Source organism: Salmo salar, chromosome ssa12 (genome assembly GCF_905237065.1).
Source record: "Salmo salar chromosome ssa12, Ssal_v3.1, whole genome shotgun sequence".
Lineage (NCBI taxonomy): Eukaryota > Metazoa > Chordata > Actinopteri > Salmoniformes > Salmonidae > Salmo > Salmo salar.
Genome location: NC_059453.1, coordinates 8382787 through 8409892, shown reverse-complemented (window position 1 = coordinate 8409892; position 27106 = coordinate 8382787). Strand labels below are relative to the sequence as shown.

The 27106-nt window shown below is 42.7% G+C and overlaps 2 protein-coding genes across 4 annotated transcripts; both read right to left on the bottom strand.

The window, feature by feature from the left end:
* Positions 1–1930: 1930 nt before the first annotated feature.
* Positions 1931–14041, bottom strand: LOC123725400 (zinc finger protein 883). Of its 3 annotated transcripts, none has more exons than XM_045690615.1 (10): positions 13965–14041; positions 13349–13546; positions 12712–12768; positions 11640–11696; positions 11246–11491; positions 10044–10130; positions 9528–9611; positions 3688–3824; positions 3297–3530; positions 1931–3099 (listed from the first exon to the last, which is right to left on the bottom strand). In XM_045690615.1, exons 2-10 carry the CDS (start codon positions 13533–13535, stop codon positions 2662–2664), a joined length of 1527 nt encoding a protein of 508 aa, XP_045546571.1. In that variant the 5' UTR covers positions 13536–13546; positions 13965–14041; the 3' UTR covers positions 1931–2661. The 3 variants fall into 3 exon arrangements, with proteins under 3 accessions (XP_045546571.1, XP_045546572.1, XP_045546573.1); XM_045690616.1 differs by having other exon boundaries at positions 11246–11485; positions 13965–14040; XM_045690617.1 differs by having other exon boundaries at positions 13349–13506; positions 13965–14040.
* A 1422-nt stretch (positions 14042–15463) lies between these two features.
* On the bottom strand, positions 15464–23987 carry LOC123725399 (zinc finger protein 501). The gene is made up of 4 exons (XM_045690614.1): positions 23942–23987; positions 23405–23503; positions 18042–18254; positions 15464–17195 (listed from the first exon to the last, which is right to left on the bottom strand). Exons 1-4 carry the CDS (start codon positions 23985–23987, stop codon positions 16111–16113), a joined length of 1443 nt encoding a protein of 480 aa, XP_045546570.1. The 3' UTR covers positions 15464–16110.
* Between the last annotated feature and the right edge of the window lie 3119 nt (positions 23988–27106).

The window sequence follows — 27106 nt, the reverse complement described above, 5'->3', positions numbered from 1 at the left end:
AAGCTGAAATAAAATATCCCAGAAATGTTCCATATGCACAAAAAAGCTTATTTCTCTAAATGTTGTGCACACATTGTTTTACATCCCTGTTAGTGAGCATTTCTCCTTTGCCAAGATAATCCACTCACCTGACAGGTGTGGCATATCAAGTAACTGATTAAACAGCACGATCATTACACAGGTGCACCTTGTGCTGGGGACAATAAAAGGCCACAGACGTCTCAAATTTTGAGGGAGAGTGCAATTGTCCTGTTTACTGTTGGAATGTTCACCAGAGTTCTTTCTCCAATGTCATTTTGGAACATTGGCAGTACGTCCAACTGGCCTCATAACCGCAGACCTTTCGTATGGTGTCGTGTGGGTGAGCAGTTTGCTGATGTCAACGTTGTGAATTGAGTGCACCATGGTGGTGGTGGAGTTATGGTATGGGCAGGCATAAGCTACGGACAATGAACACAATTGCATTTTATCGATGGCAATTTTGATGAACAGAAATACCGTGACGAGATCCTGAGGCTCACTGTTGTGTCACTCATCTGCCTCCATCACCTCATGTTTCAGCATGATAATGCACGGCCCCATGTCACAAAGGTCTGTACACAATTCCTGGAAGCTGAACATGTCCCAGTTCCTCCATGGCCTGCATACTCATTGTCACCCATTGAGCATGTTTGGGATGCTCTGGATCGACAGGCACAACAGCGTGTTCCAGCTCCCGCCAATATCCAGCAACTGGCCATTAAAGACGAGTGGGACAATATCCCACAGGCCACAATCACCAGCCTGATCAACCCTATGTGAAGGAGATGTGTCGCACTGCATGAGGAAAATTGTGGTCCCTCCAGATACTGACTGGTTTTCTGATCCATGCCTCTACCTTTTTTTTTAAAGGTATCTGTGACCAACAGATGCATATCTGTATTCCCAATCATGTGAAATCCATAGATTAGGACCTAATTCATTTATTTCAATTGACTGATTTCCTTATATGAACTTAAACTCAGTAAAATCTTTGAAATGGTTGCGTTTATATTTTTGTTCCGTGTAGTTAAATTACTATTTGAATTACATGAAGTTCCCCAACACTGCCCATTTTGTTTACAGTTTTTGGTATGACTAATTTTGTCCATTCTTTGTTATAACCCACCTGTTTTTTAGGGGGTAATACATGTTTACTCTGAGGAAGAGTTCCTTATCAGTAGGAAACACACCTTAGTCCCTCCCTTTAGTTTCACACTAAGTCTACATAACAAATGGCACACTGGTTCGATTCCCACGGGGGGCCAGTACAAAAAGAAAAATGCATGAAATGAAATGTATGCATTCACTACTGTAAGTCGCTCTGGATAAGAGCGTCTGCTAAATGACTCAAATGTAAATATAGTGCACTACAGAGCGCTATGGGCTAAAAACACAACAAACTTCACTGGCTGCATTGTGAATGTGACCCAATACCACCACCTACAGGACGATGGGGGAAACTACTGGCTGCATTGTGAATGTGACCCAATACCACCACCTACAGGACAATGGGGGAAACTACTGGCTGCATTGTGAATGTGACCCAATACCACCACCTACAGGACGATGGGGGAAACTACTGGCTGCATTGTGAATGTGACCCAATACCACCACCTACAGGACGATGGGGGAAACTACTGGCTGCATTGTGAATGTGACCCAATACCACCACCTACAGGACGATGGGGGAAACTACTGGCTGCATTGTGAATGTGACCCAATACCACCACCTACAGGACGATGGGGGAAACTACTGGCTGCATTGTGAATGTGACCCAATACCACCACCTACAGGACGATGGGGGAAACTACTGGCTGCATTGTGAATGTGACACAATGGCACCACCTGCAGGGCAATAGGGGAACTTAATTCTTTCAAACTAAGTTTTCACAGGATGAAACGCATTAGTATACTTTAATGTTATTTATTAAAATGAGATCCAATACTCATAATAAAGAGACAAATATGTAAACTGTGTTTTACCAGAGAATGTGTTCATTAGTACTGTAGTATAGTATACACTATTTACGTCCCTAATGGCACCCTATTCCCTATATAGTGCACTACTTTAGGCTCTGATCAACATTAGTGCACTATATAGGGAATAGGGGTGCCATTTGGGAATCATATTATATGATCAATATCAGATCGTGTACATTCTAATGGGTAGATGACATGACAGACCTTTTACCATTAAGACCATCACATTCACATAGGGTCCCAAATGGCACCCTATTCCCTATATAGTGCACTACTTTTGGCCAGAACCCTATGGGCCCTGGTCAAACGTAGTGCACTAAATTGGGTGTCATTCAGGACTCAGAATACAATTTTTTGTCAAACATCACATTCTCTGACACTTTAAAAGCTCATAATTGAGCTCATAGAGTAAACAACTGACGTTCTGCAAAAGGGAGAAATAGTGTCAGTCCTGAATGGTACCCTACTCCCTTTATAGTGCAGTCCTTTTGACCAGAGCCCATTGGGAATGGTGTCCCATTTGACCAGAGCCCATTGGGAATGGTGTCCCATTTGACCAGAGCCCATAGTGAATGGTGTCCCATTAGGGACATCATGAAGCAGTAAAACCTCCCATCATGATCACAGTTCAGACACACAATGGCACGTTTCCAGTGCTCTTATTTTGAAGCCACCCTCGTGTCTTCACTAGGAGATGATTGGACAGTGTCTCTCATGTGACACTCTTGGTGCCTCTTCAACTGCCCTGACGCCGTGAACCCTTTCCCACACGCGCTACACAGGAACGGCCGCTCCCCTGTATGTGTCCTCATGTGTAGCTTCAGACTCCCCGGTGTGGTGAACCCCTTATCACAGACAGTACAAGGGTACGGCCTCTCTTTAGTGTGTGTGATCTGATGCACTTTCAGGTTGCCAGATTGGGCAAAACTGGTCCCACATATGGTGCAGATGAATGGTTTCTCTCCGGTGTGTGTCCGCTGGTGGCTCTTCAGGTCTCCAGCGCGCAAGAAGGTTCGGCCGCAGAAGGAACAGCAGAATGGTTTCTCTCCGGTGTGGGTTCTCTGGTGGGTCCGCAGGTTCCCCAGCTCCGTGAAGCTCTTAGATTGGAGACAGATAAACAAAAAGACACAAAAACAAAAATGGAGGGGAGGCATAGAAATATTGCACATATAACGGATCTACCGCTTATAAGACTTGTTTTCAAAGAGAATGGCAAATCTATAACTCGCATTTCTATCTGAAATCTGTTGGTTCGTACACAAAGCTACATAATGTAACTTGAATTGACACGCACCTTGCCACACTGGCAAATGTGGTAGGTCTTCTGCCCCGTGTGGAGCAGCTTGTGTTTCTTCAGGTCGTGGGCTCGGGAGAACTGTTTCCCGCACTCGGAGCATTGGTGTGGTTTCTCCTTGGTGTGTGTCTGCAGATGGGTCTTCAGGTTGCCGCGAATGGCGAACCCTTTACCGCATACGGAGCAGTGGTGAAGGTTCTCCCCTTTATGGATCATCTGGTGGCACTTGAGCGACTTGTATCAAATCAAACTTCATTTAGATCATTACTTACAACAAAATGCAGTGCAAAGTGCTTCCCATACATAAATCAATAAAACGTGAGAAAGATAAAACAAAAAACAGTAGACGAGGAGTAAATAGATAAATTAAGACAGTAAAACAACAACGAACCTTGAAGTAGGAGAAGCTTTTCCCACAGTCATTGCAGTGGTACGGTTTCTCCTCCCGGTGAGTCTGCTGGTGGTCTTTATAGTGGGCCAGCCGGGAGAAGCTTTTCTGACACTGGGAGCACTGGTACGGTTTCTCCCCTGTGAATAGAATAACTATTTTTTTATAAAGTTTATATTGATTTAAACTGGTGTTGAGAACAACGAGGTGGAAGCAGGCAGCAACGGAGTGAGGAGATGAGGAAACAGATAGGGGAGTTTCTCTCTCTGCGCTTAGTTATAATAAACTTAATGTTAAAAAATAATATTGCAATAAAATAAGCTAATGCAATTGAAGGCATGTATCAAATACAGTCGAAGTCGGAAGTTTACATACACCGTTTGGAGTCATTAAAACTAGTTTTTCAACCACTCCACAAATTTCTTGTTAACAAACTATAGTTTTGGCAAGTCGGTTAGGACATCTACTTTGTGCATGACAAGTAAATGTTACAACAATTGTTTACAGACAGATTATTTCACTGTATCACAATTCCAGTGGGTCAGAAGTTTACATACACTAAGTTGACTGTGCCTTTAAACAGCTTGGAAAATTCCAGAAAATGTCATGGCTTTAGAAGCTTCTGATAGGCTAATTGACATCATTTGAGTCAATTGGAGGTGTACCTGTGGATGTATTTCAAGGCCTACCTTCAAACTCAGTGCCTCTTTGCTTGACATCATGGGAAAATCAAAAGAAATCAGCCAAGACCTCAGAAAAAAATGGTAGATCTCCACAAGGCTGGTTCATCCTTGGGAGCAATATCCGAACGCCTGAGGGTACCACGTTTATCTGTACAAATAATAGTATGCAAGTATAAACACCATGGGACCACGCAGCCTTCATACCCCTCAGGAAGGAGACGCGTTCTGTCTCCTAGAGATGAACTTACTTTGGTGCGAAAAGTGCTAATCAATCCCAGAACAGCAGCAAAAGGACCTTGTGAAGATGCTGGAGGAAACAGGTACAAAACTATCTATATCCACAGTAAAACGAGTCCTATATTGACATTACCTGAAAGGCCGCTCAGCAAGGAAGAAGCCACTGTTCCAAAACCGCCATAAAAAATCCAGACTACAGTTTGCAACTGCACATGGGGACAAAGATCATACTTTTTGGAGAAATGTCCTCTGCTCTGATGAAACAAAAATAGAACTGTTTGGCCATAATGACCATTGTTATGTTTGGAGGAAAAAGGGGGAGCTTGCAAGCCAAAGAACACCATCCCAACCCTGAAGCACGGGGGTGGCAGCATCATGTTATGGGGTGTTTTGCTACAGGAGGGACTGGTGCACTTCACAAAATAGATGTCATCATGAGGAAAGAAAATTATGTGAATATATTGAAGCAACATCTCAAGACATCAGTCAGGAAGTTAAAGCTTGGTCACAAATGGGTCTTCCAAATGGACAATTACCCCAAGCATACTTCCAAAGTTGTGGCAAATTGGCTCAAGGACAACAAAGTGGCCATCACAAAGCCTTAACCTCAATCCTATAGAACATTTGTGGGCAGAACTGAAAAAGCGTGTGCGAGCAAGGAGGCCTACAAATCTGACTCAGTTACACCAGCTCTGTCAGGAGGAATATGCCAAAATTCACCCAACTTATTGTGGGAAGCCTGTGGAAGGCTACCCGAAACATTTGACCCAAGTTAAACAATTTAAAGGCAATGCTACCAAATACTAATTGAGTGTATGTAAACTTCTGACCCACTGGCAATGTGTTGAAAGAAATAAAAGCTTATTCTGACATTTCACATTTTTAAAATAAAGTGGTGATCTTAACTGACCTAAGACAGGTATTTTTTACTAGGATTAAATGTCAGGAATTGTGAAAAACTGAGTGTAAATGTATTTGGCTAAGGTGTATGTAAACTTCCGACTTCAACTGTACTTGCTTATACTGAAACTCCCAATGTCATATCCAACCGTTATACTAATTTAAAGCAATAGTCATGTGTGGTCACCGAGATGATAATTTCAGCACCGACTTGATTAGGACAGCGCCACCGCATTGCTTTAACAAAATTTTGCCAGCGTGTAGCTTAACAAGTGGATTCTGCTCTTCTCTGGCGTAGCAGCCGGTCCTCCTCCCAACCAAACGCCTGTGTCTTGTCTGATAATCAGTCAATGAGATTTTATTCAACCGAATCGCTGTCTGTACAGTGCCTTCAGAAAGTATTCACAACCCTTGACCTTTTCCAAAATGTTGTTACAGCTTGAATTTAAAATAGATTCAATTGAGATTTTGTGTCACTGGTCTACACACAATACCCCATAATGTCAAAGTGGAATTATGTTTTTAGACATTACAAATTAATACAAAATGAAAAGCTGAAATGTCTTGAGTAAATAAGTATTTAAACACTTTGTTTTGGCCTAAATAAGTTCAGGAGTAAAACAAGTTAATGTGTTTAACAAGTCTCAATGTGTGTGCAATAATAGTGTTTAAAATGATTTTTGAACGACTACCTCATCTCTGTATCCCACAAATACAATTATCTGTAAGGTCCTTCAGTTGAGCAGTGAATTTAAAACACAAATTCAACCACAAAGACCAGGGAGGTTTTCCAATGCCTCGTATAGCAGATGGTAGATGGGTAAAAATGTAAAAAAAAGCCTACATTGAATATCCCTTTGAGCCTTGTGAAGCTATCAATTACGCTTTGGATGGTGTATCAATACACCCAGTCACTACAAAGATTCCGGCAACTGAGTTAGGAAGGACGCCTGTGAGGAAGGAAACCACTCAGGGATTTCAACATGAGGCCAATGGTGACTTTAAAACAGTTCCAGAGTTTAATGGCTGTGAAAGGAGAAAACTGAGAAATGACAGAGTGAAAAGAAGGGAGCCTGTAATGAATAAATATATTCTAAAACATGCATCCTGTTTGCAATAAGACACTAAAGTAAAACTGAAATGAACTTTATGTCCTGAATACAAAGCGTTATATTTGGGGCAAATCCAACACAACACATCACTGAGTACCACTCTCCATATTTTCAAGTATTGTGGTGGCTGTATCATGTTATGGGTATGCCTGTTATCGGCAAGGACTGGGGAGTTTTTTTAGGATAAAAAGAAAAGGAATAGAGCTAAGCACAGGCAAAATCCCAGAGGAAAACTGGTTCAGTGTGCTTTCCAACAGACACTGGGAGATAAATTCACCTTTCAGCAGGACAATAACCTAAAACACAGTTAAAGTTTTGACTTAAATTGGCTTGAAAACGGCTGTCTAGCAATGATCAACAACAAACTTGACAGAGCTTGAAGAATTTAAAAAATAATAATGTGCAAATATTGTACAATCCAGGTGTGCAAAGCTCTGAGAGACTTACCCAGAAAGACTCGCAGCTCTAATCACTGCCAAAGGTGATTCTAACATGTATTGACTCAAGGTGTGAATACTTATGTAAATTAGATATTTCTGCATTTCATTTTCAATACATTTGGAAAAATATGTTTTCACTTTGTCATTATGGGTAGATGGGTGAGAAAATTAACCAATTGAATCCATTTTGACTAAATTGGTTTCTATGTATAATCTATCCACCATGGAGCTGTGAGAGTACGTCCCGTTTTATCTGTCTTAACGCAACTTCAATATAATCAACCATTCATTCATGTCATTGCACAGCATTCACGCATTTTATTTTGAAATGAAATAACAAAAGGGAGCCTTGATTTTTCTCGATTTTTCTGCCAAACATCTATTTGATTAAAAACCCTGTGTTTTCAACGCATGTTTGATTAGTAAACAATTGGATAGTTAGCTACTTCGGATAGTTTACCAGGTCCAGCGAGGCTCTTTAGCAGGGCAGTCACAGGGTGTATTTTGGTAGGATGTATCAGTGTTAACCTCTCTTGGGTAGGGGGCAGTATTTTCACGGCCGGATGAAAAACGTACCCAAATTAAACTGCCTACTACTCGAGCCCAGAAACTAGAATATGCATATTATTAGTAGATTCGGATAGAGAACACACTGATGTTTCTAAAACTGTTTAAATGATGTCTGTGAGTATAACAGAACTCATATGGGAGGCAAAAACCTGAGAAAAATCCAACCAGGAAGTTGAAAATCTGAGGCTATAGTTTTTTTTAAATGTATTCCCTTTCCAAACTACAGTGACTTAGGGGTCATTTTGCACTTCCTAAGGCTTCCACTAGATGTCAACAGTCTTTAGAAAGTTGTTTGAGGCTTCTATGGTGAATTTTGAGGGAATAACAGCCGGTTCAAGCAGTGGACTGTCTGAGGTCATGTAGTTACTTCATGCACATTCACGCATGGATAGCATTTTTTTTTTTTCTTCTGGTATGAATACGCTATTGTCTGGTTGGAATATTATCGATTATTTATGTTAAAAACACCCTAAGGATTGATTTGTAAACATCGTTTGACATGTTTCTAGAAACGGTAATGGAACTTTTGAGCTTTTCGTCTATTGATTTGCGCTCCCGCATCGTGCCTTTGGAATAGTGTTCTGGACGCGCCAACAAAACAGAGGTATTTGGACATAAATTATGGACTTTACCGAACAAATAAACATTTCTTGTGGGAGTCCTGCGAGTGCATTCCGCCGAGGATCAGCAAAGGTAAGGAAAGATTTATAACACTAATTTAGAGTTTTGTTGATGCCATGACTTGGCGGGTAGCTGTATAGCTTGCATTGATGGCTGAGCTCTGTACTCAGAATATTGAACAATGTGCTTTCTCCGTAAAGTTATTTTGAAATCTGACACAGCGGTTGCATTAAGAAGTAGTGTATCTATAATTCTTTAAATAATTGTTATATATTTTGTCAACGTTTATGATGAGTATTTCTGTAAATTAATGTGCACATTCACCGGAAGTTTTGGGAGGCAAACATTTTCTGAACATCACGCGCCAATGTAAAATGCTGTTTTTGGATATAAATATGAACTTGATCGAACAAAACATACATGTATTGTGTAACATAATGTCCTATGAGTGTCATCTGATGAAGATCGTCAAAGGTTAGTGCTTAATTTTAGCTGTATTTCTGGTTTTTGTGACGCCTCTCCTTGCTAGGAAAATGGCTGTGTGGCTTTTCTTGTTTAGGTGCTGTCCTAACATAATCTAATGTTTTGCTTTCGCTGTAAAGCCTTTTTGAAATCGGACAATGTGGTTGGATTAAGGAGAGGTGTATCTTTAAAATGGTGTAAAATAGTCGTATGTTTGAGAAATTTGAATTATGAGATTTTGTTGTTTTGAATTTGCCACCCTGCTATTTCACTGGCTGTTGGGAGTGTGTCCCGCAGGTGGGACGGTCACGTCCCACATACCCAAGAGAGGTTTTAACAGATACCACTGGAATATGGGCTTCTCCTGATACCAAGATGCTCTGCCTGTCGCGGTCTCGCGGATCATCATTCTCCCGAGTGCACTCAGGCCTATTCCTATCGCGATTTGAAACATTTCAAATCATCCCGAAAAAATTAAGTTTCATCATGGCCACAAATTTCTCTGGCCCAGCCAATACTGGAATCCTGGCAACTGCTGCGGCTGAGAGAGAAACGTAGTGGGCTGACAAGGTAGGCAGACTTCCATTGGGTTCTCCCCCCTTAACACAAAACGGCAAGCCTGAAACCGTCGGGTTCGGGCTGAGAATGAGAACTCTACACAGAACACATACCAATGATGCCAATGCAAAACATATACAAGATGAACATAAACACATTTTCAGTTAAAAGCCGGTACAAAACGTTTAGTGTCTTTCTGAGAGATATAAACCTGAGAGGTAAAACGGCATATATTATATTAAATATATTATATAATTGACCTGTGTGGATACGCTGGTGGATCTTGAGGTTACCCTGCGCAGTGAAACCTTTCCCACACTCTGAACACTGGAACGGCTTCTCTCCTGATAGATAGACGGACAAACAGAACGTTTCAATGTCACAAATAACAGATTTAAAAACCACATTGAGGCCCACTCAAAGAGAGTTTTGAGAGACTGATAACTTTTCTAGGCAATTATAATGTCAATATCTGTTATAATACATTACATCATACTATCATTAACATAATGCCTAGTTAAATAAAGGTAACATACAAGTCAGTTAAGAACAAATTCTTATTTACAATGACGGCCTACCGGGGAACAGTGGGTTAACTGCCTTGTTCAGAGGCAGAACGACAGATTTTTACCGTGTCAGCTCGGGGATTCAATCCAGCAACCATTTTGGTTACTGGCCCAACACTCTAACCACTAGGCTACCTGCTGCCCCCTCATCATCAACAACAACATCCCATGACATCATCCTCTATACACCTGGAAGAAGGAGCACTACACCTGTGTGGGTCATCTGGTGTTTCTTCAGCCCTCCCAGACTGGTGAAAGTCTTCCCACACTGGTGACAGACATGGCTCACCCTCTCTCCTAGGGATGAGTTACAGGTACTGACTGATAAGTCGATCAAGAGCACCCATATATCGATTTGAACATTTTGTAATCTAAAATAATACCTTTAAGTGATATTTCCCATTGCTAGACATATTTTTGATTCAGCCCCCCCAATAGATAGGTAAGCATGTACCACACATCTCTTACTATAATAATAATAATAATAATACATACAACTTTTAAAATGTGACTGACCCTCTCTCCTGTGTGGATACAGATTTATTTAGCATTGACATGAGAAGACCTCTACACTTCACAGCACCTCTACTTAGAGAAGTAGTTGACGTCACTAAAAAATGGTCCCAAATCCATCAGAAGCATACTTCATGATCTGGTGGATGTTGAGTTGTGATGTTATGGCAGGCGGATGTTGAGTTGTGATAATTGGCAGGCATGGTCTGGTGGATGTTGAGTTGTGATAATTGGCAGGCATGGTCTGGTGGATGTTGAGTTGTGATAATTGGCAGGCATGGTCTGGTGGATGTTGAGTTGTGATAATTGGCAGGCATGGTCTGGTGGATGTTGAGTTGTGATAATTGGCAGGCATGGTCTGGTGGATGTTGAGTTGTGATAATTGGCAGGCATGGTCTGGTGGATGTTGAGTTGTGATAATTGGCAGGCATGGTCTGGTGGATGTTGAGTTGTGATAATTGGCAGGCATGGTCTGGTGGATGTTGAGTTGTGATAATTGGCAGGCATGGTCTGGTGGATGTTGAGTTGTGATAATTGGCAGGCATGATCTGGTGGATGTTGAGTTGTGATGCTACGGCAGGCATGGTCTGGTGGATGTTGAGTTGTGATGCTACGGCAGGCATGGTCTGGTGGATGTTGAGTTGTGATAATTGGCAGGCATGGTCTGGTGGATGTTGAGTTGTGATGCTATGGCAGGCATGGTCTGGAGGATGTTGAGTTGTGATGTTATGTTATGGCAGGCATGGTCAGATGTACAGAAGTAGCTCATCCAAGTTGTCCTGAAATTGGCGCTGTGGTGCAATAAGGCTTGAGCACCACCATGGCTGCTTACAGCTATATTCTATCTTGTAATAGTCTATGCCAAATACTGAAATATAATAATCATTGTTCACAATAACCTGTGTGGATGGTGAGGTGTCTCTTCATGTCGTCTGAGCGTGAGAAACATTTCCCGCAGACGGAGCACTGATGGGGTTTCTCTCCGCTGTGGGTCTGTGTGTGCCTCTTCAGGCTCCCCACGGTGATGAAGGTCTTGCCACACTGGGAGCAGGGGTGTGGCTTCTCCACTGCACTCTGAGCGTTCAAACTCTGTTCATTCTCCCCATCGAAACTGTCTGTGTCGGAGTTGGCGCCCTCTCCTGTTTCTGTGACAACACTACAGGTTAAATACTGTAGGAGACCGGGTGTATCTCTTAAGATCAATGTTCTCTTACCTAACACTATAAACTATCAAAGTGGATACAACCAAAGCTTTTATCATCCCCATGAATGGTTATTGTGGTCTGTGATTACCTGAGTTGGTCTCATCCCCGCCACCTCCCTCCTCTGCATCTCTTTTAATAGAAAGCCCTGTTAAAACACAGATTCACATGAATAGAACAGATAATATCCATCAGAACCTCTACAACAGTCCAGCACAGGCAACCAGGCAACCAGGCCACCAGGCCACCGGGGGCCTGAGTGTCTGCTGATGTTTATTATTTCTGTCAATCAGTGTTTGATATAGACATGGGTAACCAGGAGTGTATAATAATGAGTGCAGAAGGTTAGGCACCCAGAGGACTCTCTCCACACCCATTCTAGCTAGCTACTGTCCTGCTACTACCCAGAGGACTCTCTCCCACCCATTCTAGCTAGCTACTGTCCTGCTACTACCCAGAGGACTCTCTCCCCACCCATTCTAGCTAGCTACTGTCCTGCTACTACCCAGAGGACTCTCTCCCCACCCATTCTAGCTAGCTACTGTCCTGCTACTACCCAGAGGACTCTCTCCCCACCCATTCTAGCTAGCTACTGTCCTGCTACTACCCAGAGGACTCTCTCCCCACCCATTCTAGCTAGCTACTGTCCTGCTACTACCCAGAGGACTCTCTCCCCACCCATTCTAGCTAGCTACTGTCCTGCTACTACCCAGAGGACTCTCCCCCACCCATTCTAGCTAGCTACTGTCCTGCTACTACCCAGAGGACTCTCCCCACCCATTCTAGCTAGCTACTGTCCTGCTACTACCCAGAGGACTCTCTCCCCACCCATTCTAGCTAGCTACTGTCCTGCTACTACCCAGAGGACTCTCTCCCCACCCATTCTAGCTAGCTACTGTCCTGCTACTACCCAGAGGACTCTCTCCCCACCCATTCTAGCTAGCTACTGTCCTGCTACTACCCAGAGGACTCTCTCCCCACCCATTCTAGCTAGCTACTGTCCTGCTACTACCCAGAGGACTCTCTCCCCACCCATTCTAGCTAGCTACTGTCCTGCTACTACCCAGAGGACTCTCTCCCCACCCATTCTAGCTAGCTACTGTCCTGCTACTACCCAGAGGACTCTCTCCCCACCCATTCTAGCTAGCTACTGTACTACTCACCCGACTTCACTGCTTCTCCTTCCTCCTCATCCATGTCCACTTTCACAACGTTATGCCCTGGTGGAGAACACACGATACTGTACTGAAAACAGACTGTAGTGATGATGAAAGTACCATCACTATGAATAGACTAGCCTGACTGAAAACAGACAGTCGTACTGATGAAAGTACCATCACTATGAATAGACTAGCCTGACTGAAAACAGACAGTCGTACTGATGAAAGTACCATCACTATGAATAGACTAGCCTGACTGAAAACAGACAGTCGTACTGATGAAAGTACCATCACTATGAATAGACTAGCCTGACTGAAAACAGACAGTCGTACTGATGAAAGTACCATCACTATGAATAGACTAGCCTGACTGAAAACAGACAGTAGTACTGATAAAAGTACCATCACTATGAATAGACTAGCCTGACTGAAAACAGACAGTAGTGATGATGAAAGACCATCAGCACTATGAATAAGCTAGCCTGACTGCCAGTCTGTTTCTGCGCTCCTGTCAAATCACACTCCATAAGGAGTTGGCAAGATAAGGGAAACAGACTGGCAGTCAGGCTATGAATAGGCTACACAGCACAGTAGAGTTTATTGTAGCCCAATATTGACTTGACTCAACACCTGAACTTACCATAGTCTACAGCATCGCTATCCTCTTCATCAGCCTCCTCCTCGTCATTACCATCATCATCTTTGACAGCCACACTGAGTTCCAGTGTTTGACTGCAGTCCTCCAGCTTCCCTGACGCCATCTCTGGACCTCGCAGGGAGCTTCTCGGGACTGGATCACTAGAATCCGGGGATTCCGGATCAGACATGGTGCCACAGTCTTAAATATGAAGAGGACATTGGCGATATGTGATCGATCGATCTATTCAGAAAACATACTGACGTCTAGCTATCTAACATCGTTATTGTATCAGATATGAGTCTACACTTGCTAGTTCACTGCTTGCAGAACATTGGAGCAAAAACAACAACGGTCACTGATCTAGTTAAGGTTAGCTAGTTACTGAGACGGGAATAGCCTTCACATGTTGTAGCTTATACATGGGCTGTGGCTACTGACTAGGTGGAGAACGTGAAAAAAGCCATAGACGCAACCTAGCTAGCTCGACTTGACGCTTCCCTGGCTGGTAGTCGTTCTACACAGCGGCTAGCATTCGCTACCGTTGCCGATACGTCGGGTAGTAGCTTAAACACTGATATAGCATGTTGGGTTCACATTTCAACGTTATAAAGATTACCTGGGATAGGTTTTCTTCAATTATTTGGCATGGAGGAGGGTCGGGGAATCCAACTGTAAACTTCCGCCTGTATGAGGAAAAAGGTTTGTTCACGAGCATCAAGTATGCGCAGTCATTGCGCTTCTCTCACTCTGGATTGTTTTATTATTATTTATTTGTATGTAACCTTTATTTAACTAGGCAAGTCAGTTAAGAACAAATTATTATTTACAATGACGGCCTACTAGTCGGTAGAGCAGTACACTATTCAATGTGTATTGGTGTAAATAGGAGATACATTTAGCAGATGCTCTTATCCAGAGCGATTTACAGGCGCAATTAGGCAGGACTTCTCCATGACTTTTCATTTAAATCTAACACGTTTCTAGAAAATGAATGTGTCTAAACTAATTGGTAAGCGCAACATTTTTAAATGTCTTCATTTTTAAGGATAATTGTACTGCTGGATAGGCCTCATCTTGGACAACCGAAATAATCCCCAAAATTGCCACCAAGATGAATTAATTTTATTTTAGCATTTATACACTCCACATGTTAAATGTCTCTGGGGCAGTTTCCCAGACACAGATCAAGCCTAGTTCTGGACTAAAAAGCACTTCCACTATAAATTCTCCATTGAGAATGTCTTTTTAGGGCTAGGCTTAATCTGCGTGTGGGAACCCGCCCCTCAGAGAACCCCAAACAAAGAACAACACATCACATAGTTAGCATTTATTGTCATGACATATACTGACATGTTCACATCGTGTCATATCAAATCATATGTATGTTATAAAGCCCTTTTTACATCAGCAGGTGTCACAAAGTGCTCTGCAGATACCCAGCCTAAAACCCCAAACAGCAAGCAATGCAGAGGCAGAAGCAAAGGGACTAGGAAAAGCTCCCTAGAAAGGCAGAAACCTAGGAAGAAACCTAGAGAGGAAGCAGGCTCTGATGGGTGGCCAGTCCTCTTCTGGCTGTGCTGGGTAGAGAGGAACCAGGCACCGAGGCGTGACCAGACCTCTTCTGGCTGTGCCAGATAGAGATGTAAGAGTCCATGTGACCATTAAGGACAGATCGTTATTCAAGATGTTCAAACGTTCAAAGATGACCAGCAGGGTCAAATAATAACCATAATGGCTATAATGGAAAGGGGGATACCTAGTCAGTTGTACAACTGAATTCCTTCAACTGAAATGTGTCCTCCGCATTTAACCCAACCCCTCTGAATCAGAGAGGTGCGGGGGGCTGCCATAATCGACATCCACGGCGCCCAGGGAACAGTGGGTTAACTGCCTTGCTCAGGGGCAGAATGACAGATTTTTACCTTGTCAGCTCAGGGATTCGATCCAGCAACCTTTCAGTTACTGGCCCAATGCTCTAATCACTAGGCTCTAACCACTAGGCTCTAACCACCAGGCTCTAACCACCAGGCTCTAACCACCAGGCTCTAACCACCAGGCTCTAACCACCAGGCTCTAACCACCAGGCTCTAACCACCAGGCTCTAACCACCAGGCTCTAATCACCAGGCTCTAACCACCAGGCTCTAACCACCAGGCTCTAACCACTAGGCTACCTATAGAGGGCAACACATGATGTAACACATTATATATCATTACTGTCTTCATATATGGAGTTAATCTAGAGAAGCTTTATGAAGGCTGTATCACTAAATGAAGCACTACAAATTCAGTCATGATTAGTGAGATGTTGGAAAGCACGTTTGGAGCACAATTTCAGATGACTTTTATTTTGAAAACCCATGTCCTTAAATGGATTTATAGACTGTTTCAAATGTAGACGTTCCACTGGTACGTGCCCGAGGCCCAGCGACGCTAGTGTTAATGAGAGCAGCAGAGAAACCACCAGCAATCCTTTGGCCATTGAAACCTGGATTTTTTTTCTCAATTCCTCAGTCCTCGAGTCCTTGTATTCTCTCACCTCAGCTTCTTCTCAAAACTCATTGGAGGAGAAGGTCTGAGGGGAGGGACTTTAGATATTCTCCTCCAATATAGTTGAGGAGGTGAGGAGAGAGGATGCGAGATAATCGAGGAAAGATGAATTGAGAAAGGATAGGACTCAGTGAATAAAGTACTGGCCACTGGTCTCATTGAGGACATGTGTTTTCCAAAATAAAGGTCCTCCAGACAAATTGTAGGCTTTTCCTATGTCATGTCCAAGGAGGCTGTCATCTCGCTTGTGTGATGCTCCTGGTGTTTCTTAAGCAATTTGGGTACATGGAACCCTTTCCCACACAGGCTACAGACATAAGGCTTCTCCCCTGTATGGAGCCTCATGTGCACCTTCAGACTCCCCGGTGTGGTGAACCCCTTATCACAGACAGTACAAGGGTACGGCCTCTCTTTAGTGTGCGTGATCTGGTGCACTCTCAGGTTCCCAGACTGGGCGAAACGGGTCCCGCATATAGTGCAGACATACGGTTTCTCTCCCGTGTGTGTTCTCTGGTGGCTTTGAAGGTCACCAGCCCGTACGAACGTCCGGCCGCAGTATGAGCAGCAGAACCTCTTCTCAAGGTTCTTCAAGTGCGTCCTTGCGTGCGTCTGCAGCTTCTCTACATCCGTGAAGCTCTTACCGCAGTTGCAGATATGGTAGAGGACCTTTTCCATGTGTAACTTCTTGAGCTTGTGTTTTTTCAGGCACTGGGATCTTGCGAAGCGTTGTCCGCAGATGGAGCACTGATGCGGTTTCTCCTTAGTGTGGGTCAGTAGGTGGGTGTTGAGGTTCCCTCTGATCGTGAAGCCCTTCCCACAGTAGGAGCAGTGGTGGAGGTTCTCTCCTGTGTGGATCAGACGATGAACCTTGAGGGTTCTGAAGTGGGAGAACATCTTGCCACAGTCATCACAGTGGTATGGTTTCTCCTTACGGTGGGTCTGTCTGTGCTTCCTATACTCCAACAGGTGGGCGAAACTCTCTGGGCACTTGGAGCAGTGGTATGGTTTCTCTCCTGTATGGACTCGCTGGTGGATCTTGAGGTGCCGTAGCAAGGTGAAGGTCTTCCCACACGGATGGCAGACGTGCTTGGTTTTCTCTCCGGTGTGGATGGTCATGTGTCTCCTTAGGTCATCGGGTCGTAAGAAACACTTCCCACAGACAGAGCACTGATGTGGTTTCTCTCCGCTGTGAATCAGCGCATGTCTGTTCAGCCGCGTCTTTGTGAGGAACCTCTTTCCGCACTCGGAGCAGCGGTGCAGCTTCTCAGAGCTGTCCGTGTCAGAGCTGGCACCCTCTCCTGTTTCAATGACAACATTATAGGGGTTAGAGACGCTGCTAGGACAGAGAGGAGAGAACAGCATCCCTTGCATGCTTAACAGTATACTGTACATACAGTAAAATACTATAGCGACCTTAACCCAACACCTAGCATCCTCGTCAAGAGGTTCAGATCACTGTAGGGTTGACAGTCTCCTGGACACAGTTTGCATCCTGGTCGGAGATACACCCCAAATTTGCTACAATACCATGTACCTGTACCCATAGAGATCCTACTCAATTACTAGAGGGGCTGTGTTGTAAACCCTCAAAGTTCCATAATGGTCTGAAAATGGCAGCCATCTTGGTCAGGGAGAAATCCAACCCAGTCTAATTGGAATGAATGGCAGTAGGTGATGCATTTCCTGCTTTAACTGACGCAGGAAAATAAAAGGCATGTGATGTATCAGAAATTGGGTAATAGAATTAGTCTACCTAAAATATTGGTCATATAATTCTAAATACAGTTTATACAGGTTTTATACACACTTTCCGTATTATTGCCTCTAAAATATATGTAAACAAACCATAATGTCTCAATGTGTGTTCTCTTGGAAAGCAGTGAGTGTTACTATACGATACAATATCAGTACTTGCATTTACAACTTGTCTAAGTCCTATCAACAACTGATTTCAGCCAGTGTATGGCTGTAGATTGACTGCAATTTTTTAATGGAATGTTGGCAGTTTTTTTAAAAACTGTCTGGATAGCTAGGTAACAAACATACAGTGGAGATCATCTTCAAATTCATTGTTTTACATAATAGTGTACCTGTACCATAGTCAATAAAATAGTTTAACATCAGGGTATAGGTGTTTCTCTCACCTTTGTGAACCACCTGGTGTCGTCTCAGGTCATAGGATCGCAGGAAGGCCTTCCCGCAAATGGAACACTGGTGGGGTTTCTCTCCGCTGTGGGTCATCATGTGTATCTTCAAGCTGCTGGCTGCAGTGAACCTCTTGCCACACTGGTAGCAGAGATATGGTCTCTCAGTGTCAGGGTCCCCTAGGCTGTCTGGGTCAGAGCTGGCACCCTCTCCTGTTTCAATGGCAACATTACAGGGGTTAAACACTTGTTTTCTGTTTTATATGCTATATATGCATCGGTATCTAAAAAGGTAGAAAGGGAAGTTGACTTCTCCTAAATGTATATTCTGATCTGAGTTGGTCCTACCCACACCTTCCTCCTCCTCTTAAATGTATGTTCTGATCAGCGATTACTGGGATATTCAAATCTGGCTCTGGCTGGGCCACTCAAGGACATACAGAGACTTGTCCCAAACCCACTCCTGTGTTGTCTTGGCTGTGTGCTTAAGGTCGTTGTCCTGTTGGAAGGCGAACCTTCGCCCCAGTCCCGGCCGCTGAAAAACATCCCCACAGCATGATGCTGCCACCACCATGCTTCACCATAGGGATGGTGCCAGGTTTCCTCCAGACGTGACGCTTGGCATTCAGGCCAAAGAGTTCAATCTTAGTTTCATCAGACCAGATAATCTTGTTTCTTATGGTCTGAGTCCTTTAGGTGCCTTTTGGATGTCATGTACCTTTTACTGAGAAGTGGCTTCTGTCTGGCTACTCTACCATAAAGGCCTGATTGGTGGAGTGCTGCAGAGATGGTTGTCCTTGTGGAAGGTTCTCCCATCTCCACAGAGGAACTCTGGAGCTCTGTCAGAGTGACCATCGGGTTCTTGGTCACCTCCCTGACCAAGGCCAGTCTCCCCCGATTGCTCAGTTTGGCCAGGTGGCCAGCTCTAGGAAACCCTTCCCCATATCTGTGTCGTGACACAGTCCTGACAGCTCTAAGGACCATTCTTTTGACCTCATGGCTTGGTTTTTGCTCTGACATGCACTGTCAACTGTGAGACCTTATATAGACAGGCGTGTGCCTATCCAAATCATGTCCAATCAATTTAATTTACCACAGGTGGACTCCAATCTAGTTGTAGAAACATCTCAAGGTTGATCAATGGAATCAGGATGCACCTGAGCTCAATGTCGAGTCTCATAGCAAAGGGTCTCTGTTTTCATTTTTAATACATTTGCAAACATTTCTGAAAACCTGTTTTCGCTTCGTCATTATGGGGTGTTGTGTGTAGATTGATGAGGATTTTTTCATTTGTTTAATCTATTTTAGAATAAAGCTGTAGCGTAACAAAATGTGGGAAAAGTCAAGTGGTCTGAATACTTTGCGAAAGCACTGTATGTAGGTAAGTAGCCTTCCACAAGCCTTGGCTTGTACAAGCCGGAACGGCTCATAGGACAGGAGGCATCTCCTGTTTCTGAAGCGTGAGGCAGAGGCAGGAGATTATGTAGTGTTATGTCGTTTTATGTATATTTTATGTATATCATGTATTTTATTTGTTTCGTTTTATTTCCAAATTGGGGGTCCCAATAAATACTACTAAATACTACACGACTTATTCTGAAGCCTGGACCAGGCTGCATGTAGCTGGTTTGAAAATGATTTAAAAGGATAACCAGTCGTATGAATGTGGCTCACCTTTTAGTCAGTTCTATGGCAGCGAATCCTTCAGAACTAACCTGCTCCCAAGCAGGCCAACTCTATCCTGAATGAATCCTTCAGAACTAACCTGGTCCCAAGCAGAACTAACCTGGTCCCAAGCAGGCCAACTCTATCCTGAATGAATCCTTCAGAACTAACCTGCTCCCAAGCAGGCCAACTCTATCCTGAATGAATCCTTCAGAACTAACCTGTTCCCAAGCAGGCCAACTCTATCCTTACAATTAAAAAAAAATACCCATCACATGATTTAGTAATGACACAATGCATTTAGAAACTAAAATAAACATTTATTATTATATAATTATTTTAACAATAACAATAAACACAGCAAAGTAAAACAATGAAGAAGATACTTCTAAAAGCTTATTTCACACCTCAGCCTGCTGAATCTCCAAGATAACTTTTCCTTCATTATGATTTTCGTCTCTAATTTGAACATGGCACTGATTTGCCCACGGATTGACGTTTCAGCATTGTCTCAATGAAGAATTCGACAAGCCATGTTCGCCTGGTGGAGTTAGCGGCAGGCAGGTGAGAAATATCCGCCGTCGTGAGTACGGATGAAGCCTAAGATGGGATGTCAAGCTAACTGAAGCCCGGTTAGCTTTAGAAAACCTAGAGTTGCTTGCTTCGTAGGATACCCCTCAGAACACAGTGTGTATTTACTGATGGTGTTAAATCAGGTTCTGGACATAAAGGGTTTCCCGGAGGGATCCATTCTTGGTCCGTTTTATTTTCTCTCACTATCTTAAAATTTTATCTTTCACTTGTACGCAGATGACACTGTGGTGTATGCTGTTGCCTACGTAGCTGACCAGGCTCTGTCAGAGCTTCAATCTGTCTCCATTGCTCTACAGAAAGCCTTTGTTGAACTGAAACTTAATGCAGGTAAAACCAAGTATATGTACATTTTCCAAATCACGACAAAATGATATATGATGATTTATGCATAAGTACTTTGGATGGTGCTCTCACTGATCGTGTCCCCGCCTATACATGTCTGTCCATCTGGATGGATGAAAAGCGATCTTTTCAAAAAGTATGTTGATGAATTAGTTAATTAATAATATTAAAAAATAAATTAATAAAGTTTTTTAAAAAAAATCTGCTTCTTCTATACGAACTGGTTGTGTCTTTCATTTAATAGCAGAAAACAAATCATTTAGTCAACATTCATTCCAGGTATATTGACTATGGCGGATATTGTCTATCTGAATGCAGCTGCCACTGTATTGAAGTCATTGGATGTGGTTTATCATGATGCGTTGCAATTTATTACGGCCGATAGGTTCAGCACACATTGCATTTTGTATCAGAATGCAGGCTGGCCCACCTTGAAGTCTCGTAGATCGATGCATTGTGCTCTTTTGTCTATAAAAAAGCCTATTGCATACATTTCCGCCGTACCTTACCTAATTGTTAACCTATAGATGTACGGGCTACCGGACCCGGGCTCAGAGATGGCTACTCTCTGGAGATCCCTTCGATATCCCCTGAGTTGGGTAGATCTGCTTTCAGTTTTTTTGCACTTCAGTGTGGAATGATCTACAATGCACTTTAAAATTGTAGGAATTGGTGCCTCTAGGGCCTTTCAGACGGTTGTTAGGGGACCCTCTAGGGCCTTTCAGACGGTTGTTAGGGGACCCTCTAGGGCCTTTCAGATGGTTGTTAGGGGACCCTCTAGGGCCTTTCAGATGGTTGTTAGGGGACCCTCTAGGGCCTTTCAGATGGTTGTTAGGGGACCCTCTAGGGCCTTTCAGACGGTTGTTAGGGGACCCTCTAGGGCCTTTCAGATGGTTGTTAGGGGACCCTCTAGGGCCTTTCAGACGGTTGTTAGGGGACCCTCTAGGGCCTTTCAGACGGTTGTTAGGGGACCCTCTAGGGCCTTTCAGACGGTTGTTAGGGGACCCTCTAGGGCCTTTCAGATGGTTGTTAGGGGGACCGTTTTACTGAATGTCTTTTTTATAATTTTGTTTTTCTTTTCGTGTATTGTTGTGTATAATAACGTGTATATAAATGTATATGAATGGGTCTTTTAATGGGTTTATTGTATATTAATGTGTATATGAATGGGTAGTTGAATGTGTTTAAATAAAATCACATTTTATTTGTCACATACACATGGTTAGCAGATGTCAATGCGAGTGTAGCGAAATGCTTGTGCTTCTAGTTACGACAGTGCAGTAATATCTAACAAGTAATCTAACAAATTCACAACGACTACCTTATACACACACACAATGTAAGGGGATAGAATAAGAATATGTATATATAAATATATGGATGCGCGATGGCCGTGCGGCATAGGAAAGATGCAATAGATGGCATGAAATACAGTATATACATATGAGATGAGTAATGTAGGATATGTAAACATATAAAAGTGGCATTATTTAAAGTGACTAGTGATAACATTATTAAATCAATTTATTAAAGTGGTCAGTGATTTGAGTCTGTATGTTGGTAGCAGTCTCTCCATGTTAGTGATGGCTGTTTAACAGTCTGCTGGCCTTGAGATAGAAGCTGTTTTTCAGTCTCTCAGTCCCAGCTTTGATGCACCTGTACTGACCTCGCCTTCTGGATGATAGCGGGGTGAACAGGCAGTGGCTCGGGTGGTTGTTGTCCTTGATGATCTTTTTGGCCTTCCTGTGACATCGGGTGGTGTAGGTGTGCTGGAGGGCAGGTAGTTTGCCCCCGGTGATGTGTTGTGCAGACCTCACTACCCTCTGGAGAGCCTTCTGGTTATGGGAGGAGCAGCTGCCGTACCAGGCTGTGATACAGCCCGACAGGATGCTCTCGATTGTACATCTGTAGAAGTTTGTGGGGGTTTTAGGTGACAAGGCAAATTTCTTCAGCCTCCTGAGGTTGAAGAGGTGCTGTTGCGCCTTCTTCACCACGCTGTCTGTGTGGGTGGACCATTTCAGTTTGTCCGTGATGTGTACGCCGAGGAACTTAACTTTCCACTTTCTCCACTGCTGTCCTGTCAATGTGGAAAGGGGGGTGCTCCCTCTGCAGTTTCCTGAAGTACACGATCATCTCCTTTGTTTTGTTGACATTGAGTGTGAGGTTATTTTCCTGACACCACACTCCGAGGGCCTCACCTCCTCCCTGTAGGCCGTCTCGTCGTTGTTGGTAATCAAGCCTACCACTGTAGTGTCGTCTGCAAACTTGATGATTGAGTTGGAGGCGTGCATGGCCACGCAGTCATGGGTGAACAGGGAGTACAGGAGAGGGCTGAGAACGCACCCTTGTGGTGCCCCAGTGTTGAGGATCAGCGAGGTGGAAATGTTGTTACCTAGGGGCGGCCCGTCAAAGTACAGGACCCAGTTGCACATCCAGTTGCACATCTTGAAGTGTGTGGGTACAGCACATTGCATATTAATGTGTATATGAATGTGGAGTTTAATGTGTTTATTGTATATTAATATGTATATGAATGGGTAGTTTAATGGATTTATTGTATATGAATGTGTATATGAATGGGTAGTTGAATGTGTTTATTGTATATTAATGGGTAGTTTAATGTGTTTATTGTATATTAATGTGTATATGAATTGGTAGTTTCATGTGTTTAAATAAATACCTGGCTTGGTTCCATCTATACCTTCCTCCTCCTCTCCACCCCCCACCCCCTCCTCTGGATGCATGTTCTGATCAGTGATTACCTGGCTTGGTCCTATCCACACCTTCCTCCTCCGCTTCATCCTTCTTCTCTCTGTCCCTCTCCTCCTCCTCCTCCTCTTCTCTTTTAACAATAACAAGCCCTGTAAAACATCAAACCAATAAGACTGGAACACAATGTTCATTAAAACACTTTATAATAGATCTTCACATAATAATAATAGTAGTAGTAGTAATAATAATAGTAATAATAATAGTAATAATAATACTAGTAATAATAGTAATAATAATAATAGTAATAATAATAGTAATAATAATAATAATAGTAATAATAATAATAGTAATAGTAAAAGTAATAATAATAATAATAATAATAGTAATAATAATATAGTAATAATACTAATACTAATAATAATAGTAATAGTAATAATAGTAAAAGTAATAATAATAATAATGATAATAATAATAGTAATAATAGTAATAGTAATAATAGTAATAATAATAATAATAGGCTTTACTCTATTCTCTTTCTATTGTAATGTGTTACCTGGGTTAGTTCTCTTTCTATTGTAATGTATTACCTGGGTTAGCTGCACCTCTTTCTCCCTGGTCCTCCTCTTCTTCCATATCTACTTGAACAACGTCAAAACAGGGCCTTAGGGGTTATTTTTGGACTACACATGCTGTGTGTGCCACACTAGACAATAGTAGACATGGGTTCAATTCGAATTTAAAATCAGTCTGTGCTTGATTGGAATCAATATGTGCATGGTCCATTTGAACCAACAGAATAGTCTCAAAAATGACCATCAACCCGCTTAACTAGGTGACACTTCAGGTAGGCTCAAGCAAACACTGAAAGTATTTGAACGTTTTTAAATACTTTCTGAACCTAGATCTGGACTGTAAGGACTATGATGTAACCAAAATACTGGTGTAGCCAACCTGGACTCACCAGAGTCAATGTCATTATCTTCCTCCTCCTCTTCTTCCTCCTCCTCCTCCTCCTCCCCCCCGCCTTCCTCCTCCTCCTCGATTTCTCTCTCCTCCTCCTCCTCTTTGACAATCACATTGAGTTCCAGTGTTTGACTGCAGTCTTCCAGCTTCACTGATGCCATCTCTGGACCCTGTTGTGAGCTTGTCTGGGCTGCAACACTGCAGCCAGAACCCAGTTAAGACATGGTATGAACACGGCAGCCAGAACCCAGTTCAGACATGGTACGAACACTGCAGCCAGAACCCAGTTCAGACATGGTCTGAACACTGCAGCCAGAACCCAGTTCAGACATGGTATGAAGTGGACTGGATGCTTTTTTTCTATTTAGAAAAAAAGTGTCTGAATCAAAAAATGTAAATCTAAGTGTTGCTCAGAAATGAAATAAACGAACAGAAAAACATATATAATATGCATACACACTACCGTTCAACAGTTTGGGATCACTTAGAAAGGTACTTGTTTTTGAAAGAAAAGCAAAAAATATTTATCCATTAAAATGTATCAGAAATACAGTGTAGACATTGTTAATGTTGTAAATGACTATTGTAGCTGGAAACGGCTGATTTGTAATGGGATATCTTCATAGGCGTACAGAGGCCCATATCAGCAACCATCACTCCTGTGTTCCCTTGGAACGCTGTGTTAGCTAATCCAAGTTTATCATTTTAAAAAGGCTAATTGATCATTAGAAAACCCTTTTGCAATTATGTTAGCACAGCTGAAAACGGTCGTGCTATTTAAAGAGGCAATAAAACTGGCCTTCTTTAGACTAGTTGAGTATCTGGAGCATCAGCATTTGTGGGTTTGATAACAGGCTCAAAATGGCCAGAAACAAAGAACTTTCTTCTGAAACTCGTCAGTCTATTCTTGTTCCGAGAAATGAAGGCTTTTCCATGTGAGAAATTGCCAAGAAACTGAAGATCTCGTACAACACTGTGCACTACTCCCTTCACAGAACAGCACAAACTGTCTCTAACCAAAATAGAAAGAGGAGTGGGAGGCCCCGGTGCACAACTGAGCAAGAGGACAAGTACATTAGAGTGTCTAGGTAGAGAAACAGACGCCTCACAAGTCCTCTACTGGCAGCTTCATTAAATAGTACTCGCAAAACACCAGTCTCAACATCAACAGTGAAGAGGCGACTCGGGATGCTGGCCTTCTAGGCAGAGTTGCAAAGAAAAAGCCATATCTCAGACTGACCAATAAAAATAAATGATTAAGATGGGCAAAAGAACACAGACACTGGACAGAGGAAAATTGGAAAAAAAAGTGTTATGGACAGACAAATCTAAGTTTGAGATATTCGGATCACAAAGGAGAACATTTGTGAGACGCAGAAAAATGAAAAGATGCTGGAGGAGTTCTTGACGCTATCTGTGAAGCATGGTGGAGGCAATGTGATGGTCTGGGGGTGCTTTGGTGGTGGTAAAGTGGGAGATTTGTACAGGGTTAAAGGGATCTTGAAGAAGGAAGGTTATCACTCAATATTGCAACACCATGCCATACCCTGTGGACGGCGCTTAATTGGAGCCAATTTCCTCCAACAACAGGACAATTACCCAAAGCACAGCTCCAAACTATGCAATAACTATTTAGGGAAGAAGCAGTCAGCTGGTATTCTGTCTATAACGGAGTGGCCAGCACAGTCACCGGATCTCAACCCTATTGAGCTGTTGTGGGAGCAGTTTGACCGTATGGTACATAAGAACAGGGGCAAAAATCTGATATCAACTTTGGAGGGGACAATTACATGAAATTTTCTCAAGAGCAATTCCTGAGGGGGACACCAAAAGTAGTGCTGTAACACATAGCCTACATTGTAATATGGTAAATGTATATTGAGGAACCAAAGAAATAAGGTGTTTGCCATACTCTTACTCTTAACTACCGGTACCCAAAACTACACAACTAATCACAACAGCAATACCATTGCCTTTACCAAATCTTAGTTCAGTCACCAGTTTAAGTTGAGAGTGGGGGTATCCATGGCATTTTCCAATTATGTTCCTATTTTACAAGTCAAAAAATTTTAGAACCTTTCATAATGTTGCCAAACAAAGACTCAACAAACTTACCTGAAACTCCCTGTCTCTGCCAGTCTGTCCCTGCATATCTGTCCCCAACTCTGCTGTCTGTGTGCCATCTGTTGCCTGCTCTGCCTAATGACATCATTGTGAAACATTTCCATTAGAATTTAATTTCTTTCTTATGAACATTTTATCAACTAGTCTTTGAGATATTATGCTACTAGGGTTCTTACTTTGCGTTTTGGTGTATTGAAAAATACTCTGATGTCTGTCTTTTATTTTTCTGCCATTTTTCTACCTGGCTGGCTACACACACACACACACACACACAGTGTGTAGGTTATTTACAGTAGGAGATGGGCTTCTATCATCTTATCTTCTATCATTCTATTTGGGCTTCAATCTAAAAGGTAGCTAGCAAATGTGAAACGGATTAAAATGACAAGAGTTGACAGCTGTATGAGTTCACCATTTACACAACATATGCTGCAACCTTTTGTAATTTTAATAGTTTGTTTCATATTGGCTGGCTTCCAACAATAGCTGAATTTGCAAAGCTAGCGAGCACCAATTCCGTTTCAGTGGTGTTTGCTATAATCTTTGCTACCCGGGTTAAATAAAGGTGAAATAAAATAAATAAATAAAAGTTCCCTTGCGACAATTTAGCTTTTGCAACGAGACCATTAAATATATTTAAGACAATGGTAGAAGAGAGTGTAGTT